Source organism: Vigna umbellata, chromosome 5 (assembly GCF_029865625.1).
Source record: "Vigna umbellata cultivar VRB3 chromosome 5, Vumbellata_1.0, whole genome shotgun sequence".
NCBI lineage: Eukaryota > Viridiplantae > Streptophyta > Magnoliopsida > Fabales > Fabaceae > Vigna > Vigna umbellata.
The window spans coordinates 55757422-55765837 of record NC_142169.1 but is presented as its reverse complement, the minus strand read 5'-3'; the positions used below and the strand labels follow the sequence as shown (position 1 = coordinate 55765837).

At 27.9% G+C, this 8416-nt stretch overlaps 1 protein-coding gene and 1 non-coding gene across 2 annotated transcripts; one reads left to right on the top strand and one right to left on the bottom strand.

Annotated features, from left to right (window-relative positions):
• Window positions 1–721: 721 nt before the first annotated feature.
• Window positions 722–793, top strand: TRNAM-CAU (transfer RNA methionine (anticodon CAU)). The gene has a single exon. It is a non-coding gene; the product is annotated as a tRNA-Met (tRNA).
• Window positions 794–2091: 1298 nt separating this feature from the next.
• Window positions 2092–3757, bottom strand: LOC124828219 (uncharacterized). Its single transcript, XM_047301468.2, has 4 exons — window positions 3497–3757; window positions 3022–3114; window positions 2461–2595; window positions 2092–2353 (listed from the first exon to the last, which is right to left on the bottom strand). Exons 1-4 carry the CDS (start codon window positions 3728–3730, stop codon window positions 2312–2314), a joined length of 504 nt encoding a protein of 167 aa, XP_047157424.1. The 5' UTR covers window positions 3731–3757; the 3' UTR covers window positions 2092–2311.
• Window positions 3758–8416: the final 4659 nt, after the last annotated feature.

The following is an 8416-nucleotide window of genomic DNA, read 5'->3' as shown; positions in this document are numbered from 1 at the left end:
AAATGAATATTCAATTAACTTAAAACTCCACAGTCTATACCTCTCAGGCCCCAAGTAAAGAACATTCAGAAAATAGAACACAACATGCAGATCCTGGTAATAAACTTTTGTAATAGGATAGGTTTGTAGATAATCTAAAAACTGAAGGTTGTTGTGAAGATCCCAAAATCAATGCCACCTCCAAAGCTACAAACTTTCTATTTATAAACGACCAAACTAAGTTCCAGGTAATTTAAAAGAAAATAAAAATTGTTTCTGCAATCCATTAAATTCCTTCCTAATTCTCATAAATTTTCCCATTGCTTCCTTCTGAATTTGTCAAATATCTATATCTATTTGTTCATTACTAATTTTGGGTTGAATTATGATTTTAGTTCCTGAAATTTGAAATAACTATGATGTTGTTCCAAAATTAAAAAAATATATATATTTAACTTCTCAACATTTGAAAATTTTGACTTTAACACTATACTATGAAGACTAAAATAAATTTTGTAAAATTTAAAGTTTAGGAATTGAGGTTTAAAAATGGGTCTAATTTCTCAAAATTTTATATTTAAGGACTAAAGTAATGTTCTGAGAATAAAACAATTAAATTTAACGGACCAAAATCAGAATTACTTTAAATTGCAGCAAAATCATAATTGAACAAAGTTTTTAATTCGTTTCTGAGTAGGTCTCTGTAGCAATTACAAAATAATTTGAAAACATTATCTCATCAATCAGAGTGGCGCAGCGGAAGCGTGGTGGGCCCATAACCCACAGGTCCCTGGATCGAAACCAGGCTCTGATATTAATTTTTTCAATTTTTTCAACTTTCTTCCAATTATAATTTTTTCAACTTTCTTCCAATTATAATTTTTTCAACTTTCTTCCAATTATTTGTGCAATAAAATGAATTTTTTATTTTAAAATATTTTATGAAATGCTATCTAAATCTTTCATTTTCTTTTGCTACCTTTGGAATAAAATCATTGGATTAATTAACATGGTGTTTCTTTATGTTATACTAACATAAATTATTATATGTTGTTATTTGATACACTTTATGGGCATAATATCCTATTGACATAATTTTGCAAGTTAGAGTTCCCCATTTGTATGAACTCATACAAAAGCCCACACACGAAAACAACAGATAAATCAAATGTTGATAAACAGTTCTATCAAATTTATATATTTTTCATTCACTCTGGGACATGTTCTTGGACCTTAAAATTTGAAAAGGGTTTTAAGAAAAAGAAAATTTTGAAATTCATCACATACCCCACTTGATCACTTTATAATTAACTTCGTGCATTATGCTTAGCTTTGTAGTCTTTATATATAGCATCATGGGTATGTTCTCTTTCTTTCTATTTTTTTGATGTTTTTCAATCACATCTATTTGACTGCTTTTGAATGTATTATTCCTCTCAAGTTGTTATACAGGATTTGTCACCAACTTTTGTTTTCATATCTTTTCAATGTTTTCACCCTACAATTCTTCACTTTCACAGTTAATTTTACAACCATTTTACATTATCTTTGTTCATGATGAAAAGTAATTATGAACACATACTTCATTTTTCTATCCCATTAATTTGTTCATCATATTACACGTTACATTTATCACTTTCTTTTCTTGGTTTCCATCACAAAAAGTTACTCTTGATTTTAAGATTTTCCAATTGGCAATCCTTTCTTTCTATTTCTTTCTTAGTAAACATTTTCTCATCTCTTTATTGTTATTATATACTTTATAGTACAGATTTTATAAACTATAGTTCATAGTAAACATTTCCATTATAATATATACTTTGCTTTGAATATGAATACTTTGAAAATCTCAGCTACATGTTTTTCCTTAAGCAAGTGAAAGTTATAAGTTTTCCACATCCCTTTTTACAACTATTCTTTCTACACCTACTAAAACCAAGAGTTTTATTCTCTCTCTCTTTTCTATTTTCAAGAAGAGTTCAAAACATGTAATTCATTTTATAAGCCTATATTATAAGCAAATATAGGTGTTTATGGTCTTTTAATTGTTTTCAAACTTGGTAGGAACAATAAATAGTCACAGATAATCAACAGTGTATTATAGACCAGACATACTACAATCTCCAATTTATACCATTTTACCATAAATCCAATACATCACAGATACAACATGAAATGCAAACTAGTATCATATTTTAAACACAATAAACTTGCATCCAAATCACAAGTTCTTTTATTTAATTTAACTTGGTTCGCATCCTAAAACATCAAGTGGAATACGCATAGTGAAATGAAGCTGAGACAGTAACATCTTCATCTGGTCACTCGATTTTTAATTCTCACTCCTGTTAGGTTTGTCTGAATTGAAATCCACCTGATGCACATTTATGTAATTTCATTAGAAAAATGAAAAGAAAAGATAACAGTCATACAGTAAAAGAGCAGATTCATCCAAAATCCTATACAAGGTTGCTCTGTTACCTCAATGGAAGTAGCAGGAACCCAATCATTGGTTGCTGGGTTGCACATGCAAGAATGATGGCAACCAGTGTCATTATCTGGTTCAATGTGAAAGCTTTCTCCACTTTTCTCTACTTTGATAAATCCTGTTCCAGTCTGTGGATGACACACATATTCATCAATTCTTTAACATCAACAATAAACTATACATATTGTATTCAATATTCATATACAAGTCTTTATATCTTTTATTCATTCTTTTCTGAATCTGCAGCAACAAAAACTCCTTTTAGATTGCATCAATTACACAACATAAATAAATTTGATTAATACTAAATTCTTAAAAGTATCCCATACTCTAGAATTTCTTTCTCTATCTTTTCTTTGCCCATTTTCTCATGGTTCAATAGTCCACTATAAGGTTGGGTAACATTCAATATAAATTTTCCAGTATGAAGAAGCATGGTTTCAATATTTTGCAATCAAATTCACTATAACAAAAAGAAATTAAATCAATGCAGAGATCTATTTATGAGAAACAAAATATATTAACAAGAATGCAAGTGGGATCGGAGTGAATACCGTATGGTGGTGTTTGTCCACACTGTTTAGATCTTTGTAATACTCTGTTTCCACAAATTCATCTGCTACTTCACTCCCTTTGTACACCAGTTTCTGCACATAATTGAAGAGAAAAATATAAGAAATATTAACACAAAGTTCAGTTTGCCTTTGATCAAAACTTAAACATTTGTATATAATAATTTACCTGTATTAGTAAGTCGTTTAAAAAAAGAATAAATTTACCATTCAATTAGAATTTTTTCCATGAGTTTATGTAAAAATAAGAATTTTCTTAGATTCATATCATGATTTGTGATCTCTAATAGATTATCCATGTAAAAATACATAAAAAGTACTACCCTTTTTCCAAATTATGTACAAGTAAAAGCTTTTTACCATAGATCTCTAAAATCTCTTTTTGTTTTCTATTTTTAATAAAAAAAAATGTCGATGAAGTGCAGAGAAAAACGAGGTTAAAATAGAAAATAGGAACCTTCTCTTGGGGATCATTCTCAAGGTGTTGAAAGTGTATGAATTCTGGAATAGAAGATTTTGGGGTACTGGAAAAAGCATCAACATATTGAGTTGAATAGTCACTGCGTTGAGGCTTGGTGTGGCGTTGTGGAGCGACTCCATCAAAGTAGTCTCTGGTTTTGGCCTCTAAGGAAGCTTCTTCCTGTGCTGAGAGATGAACGTCACTCCTGTTGGGCCTTCTGTAAACCTCCATTTTCTTCCTAACTATGAATGTTCTGTGTGAATCTGTGTCTGTATTTGTAAGACTTGGGGGTTGGTGCAGATATTTTTGGATAAAGGTATGAAAAAATATCTGTACGAGGGAGGCTTTTCCTCATGCAAAATATCTATCTACCAATCTTATCCGTTTGGTGACGATAATTATTAAATATTTTTATAAAAATATTTTGTAAGAAATTTTATAGAAATTATTATTATTATTTATAATTTCAACTAAAATATATTACTTTTAGTTCGGTAAAAAAATAATCTTACTAAAAGCTTCATTTTATCTGAATTTTATTAACAATTAAATATGTGTTTACTTTTTAGTAATTATCATGTGTATGATTTTGGAAAAATAATATTAATAAACAATTAAATATTAAAGAGACTTTTATTTTTTAATTTTTATTTAAAAAAAGTTTAGCTCTTTTATAAATATAATTATGATATAACCGAATCGTAAAACACCACCTAAAAATCATATTTATAGCATTTTATTAGTTAATAATTCATTTAAAATAATAATATTATGCTTAAATATAACAGTATTTTTTTAATTTAATTTGGTATGATTGTTATGAATATAAACACCTATACAATAATTAAGAGTAAAAAGTGGTTTATGTAAGATGAAATTTAAATATTTTATTATTAAAATATAATACTTATAAAAAAATTAATTATTCAACACAATCTCTCAAAATTTATTTATTTATTTTATTTGACTTCGTTTTAAGATTCTGAAAATGAATTTGTTTGTCTTTAGAATTCACAATAAAGATTAATTTTATGTATGTGATTCAATTGGATTCAAGATTAATTTTTACTTGTTTAGATTTGAATTTTTATTTAGTTTTTCTTTTGAGTATTGTTTCCTCTACCACCACCAAATGTTCCTTACAGCACTATATACTTAATTTGTCCTTTCAAAGAGATGGATGTCAACATCTGTCTCATTTTCAACGGATGTCAACATCCGTCTCACCTTCAACGGATATCAACATCCATTTTACTTTCAACGAACGTCAACGAATGTGACCACATCCGTAAACTAAAAACCAAAAAAATGAAAAAAATACTTAACGGATGTGGCACATTCGTTTAACTAATAATATAAAAATTAATAATATTTATATATTAATTTAAAATATAATAAATTAATAAACTAAAAAATTTAACTGATGTGACCACATCCGTTTAATTATTAATATAAAACATATTATAATAATTAATTAAATAATAACATATAAATTAAATTAATAATAATTATTTTATTAAATTAAATTAAATTAATTTATATATAATTATGTAATAAATTTAAAATAAAATTAAATAATATTTATATATTAATTTAAAATATAATAAATTAATAATAAATAAAAAAATTTAACGGATGTGGCACATCCGTTTAGTTATTAATATAAATTGACTTAAATATTTACTTCGTACTCATGTTAAGAGGTAAATTTCTGTTTTAGTACCCGGTTTTAAAAATGAAGACATTGGGTCCCTATGTTATGAAAAGTGTATGAATAAAGTCTTGTTCGTTAAGTTGACAGCAACGACGTTAAGTCTATGCTGATGTGGTCGTACTTTTTCTCTTCTCTTTTCTGCTGTCCAGCTTTTTCTCTCTATTATTCAGCTTTTTCTTTGATGATTTGTTGAACTTGTTCTTTCTTTGTGAACCTTATTCATATACTTTTCATAACATAGGGACACAATGTCTTCATTTTTAAATCAGATACTAAACAGAAATTCATCACTTAACATGGAGACGAAATAAGCATTTAAGCCATATAAAATATATTATAATATATAAATTAAATTTATTATTATTATTTTATTAAATAAAATAAAATTAATTTATATATAGTTATGTAATAAATTTAAAATAAAATAAAATAATATTTATATGTTAATTTAAAATATAATAAATTAATAAATTAAAAAAAAACTTAACGGGGACACATCTTTTTAATTATTAATATAAATATATTATAATAATTAATTAATAATAATATATAAATTAAATTAATTATTATTATTTTATTAAATAAAATAAAATTAATTTATATATAATTATGTAATAAATTTTAAAAAATTAAATAATATTTATATATTAATTTAAAATATAATAAATCAATAAATTAAAAACTAAAAAGAAAAGAAAAACTTAATGCATTTGGCCAGATCCGTTTAACTAATTGTATAAAAAATATTAAATTAATAAACTAAAAAAAACTTGAATCGGATGTAGCTACATTTGACGTATGTGACATATTCGTTGAAGTATTTTTTCTTAAACGGATGTCGACATCCGTTAAAGAAAAAATGTGGGGTTGTAGGATATTTTTAAAATAGGTTTAATAGGTTCGGAGGTCCCTATATTTGCGGGTTCGTTTCACTTGGGTCCTCCAATTTTAGAAGTGATCAATTAGGTCCCTAATTTAACAAAATTGAGTCAATAATACCCTTTCCGTTAAATGCAAGGGAATCTGAATGCAAATTAAACAGGTGGCATGCTGAGGCATCATTTTATTTGCAGGTGGCAGAGTTTGAGCTTAATACGTGGCAATTTCTGCAATTTTTAATTTGCATTCAGATTCCCTTGCATTTAACGGAAAGGGTATTATTGACTCAATTTTGTTAAATTAGGGACCTAATTGATCACTTTTAAAATTGGAGGACCCAAGTGAAACGAACCCGCAAATATAGGGACCTCCGAACCTATTAAACCTTTTAAAATATAAAGGATAGTTTTGGAATTTTTAAAAAATGTGGTGGTGCAGGGAGCAATGTGGGGTGGTCTAGGGAGTAACCCTCTTTTCTTTTTTTATAAGTGTGGTATCATGGGAGAGTTAGAATAATTGGAGTTTCAGTTTAGGGGCAAAACATATTTAACATATTATAAATAAAGAAAACTAGCTCAATTTCTTATAATACCATAAGATGATATATCTTTGTACAAGTAACTTGATCATTAAAATATGTTTATTTAGGTATGATGTTTTTTATTTGATTTTGATTATGGTTTGACTTGAATTAATCTTAAGATAAAATTGTCTATAAGATTGAAATGTCTAAACATCTTTATATGTTTTGAAGTTTAACAAACAATAACAAACGAAATAAGCATATGACACAATGTTATCTTTTGAAAAGTAATATAGGTAAAAGATAAGTGGTTTATGAAAAACCTTTGTGAAATCTAAATACCTTGAGAAAAACTTGGTAAACGTGCCAATACATGAACAAACACATTGCTAAATGGTTTCCCATGAGAGTCTTGTTAAATGTACTCGTGCTATACGTTGCTAAGAAAAGCTCAAACAAGCTCTCAATATGTCTTGATAGATAAAACGTTAAAAGATATTTTTTGAAAGATACGCTAAAAGTCTTAAATGGTGATTCAAAAACCTAGGTTGAAAGACACCTTGCAAAATGCGCTTTTGAACAAAACAAAGATAACTTAAAGAAGCGTTTTCAATAAAAGCCTTACATAGGCTAGACAATACCTTGTACCAAACGATTTCTTTCATCCAACGATGAAAACTTTATAAACTACTTGGTATCTTAGTCAAATGCTTAAATGATTAAATCTTGAATAATAACATCTGAGTCAACTATATAAGGGATCGACACCACTCTTTACCCAAAACCTTAAGGCAATGGGTTAATGGATCTTTCACCTTTATATGCTGTTTTATTTTCTCATTTCTATCCAATGTGGGACTTAGACTCACTTGGATTCCCAACAAGTTCGTACAACCTATTTTTATAAATAACTAAAAAAAATGTCTACTCTAATAAGTTGACTTTTACCAATGGTTGCTGCCTACGACAAAGCTAAGAAGATCCGAAGATCAAAACAAAGTACTATCTAACAGACATTTTCTTGAAGCCTATATATTGAAGAATGTCGAAGAAAAGAGCAAGAGAACGAGCACACGAACACGAAAGTAAATGTATATGAAGAAATCAAAGCTCAAAAGAAAAAGAAAATACTCCCAAGCTTCATAAAATCATAAGCTTATTGTTGTAAGAAGAGAGAAAATTATGAGAGGCTGTTAGATTGAATTGTATTGTATACACATCTTCTCTTTAAGAGTAATTGTCTAAGGATTTATAAGCAATCTGTTTGATTGCAAATTCTGAAGAGAATTCAAACATTTAATGCTTAACTCGGTGGAGTTAAATGGTAGCTAGACGAGTTTGTCTAGTGGAAACCATGAGTGGGTGAAACTCAACTAGACAATATATCGGAAAGATACCTGGAGTGTTAGGTATACCAGGAGTGGTGAAGAATACTGCATAACCAGAAGTTGATGAAATTCAACTAGTATCGGGAAGATACCGAGAGTTTCTATGAATACCAAGAGTGGTGAAGAATACTACACAACCAAGAGCGGGTGAAACTCGGTTCTAGTCAAAGTAATGAAGGTTACTTGGAGTGACTAGGTGATACCAAAAGGAGGTGAGAATACTTAATTGTAATCTTGTTAAAGATTATAATGGAACCCTCTAAAAGGTCTTGAGAACTAGACGTAGCTCGGTGGAGTAAACCAATGTAAAACTACTTGTGTGTTTATTATTTCAATTCCGTTAAACGCTTTTCTCACCAACCCTACAGTTGTGTATTATCTTAACTACTATAAAAGCTCTTGTCACCAAACGT

What these genes read in the sequence shown, in the direction of transcription:
- LOC124828219 (XM_047301468.2), bottom strand. Translation starts at nt 3,730, where the DNA reads ATGGAGGTTTACAGAAGGCCCAACAGGAGTGACGTTCATCTCTCAGCA. An exon ending in AGAATGATCCCCAAGAGAAG is followed by an intron (nt 3,115 to 3,496) that starts GTTCCTATTTTC and finishes AATTATGTGCAG; the next exon opens with AAACTGGTGTACAAAGGGAG. An exon ending in TTCCTGCTACTTCCATTGAG is followed by an intron (nt 2,354 to 2,460) that starts GTAACAGAGCAA and finishes AATGTGCATCAG; the next exon opens with GTGGATTTCAATTCAGACAA.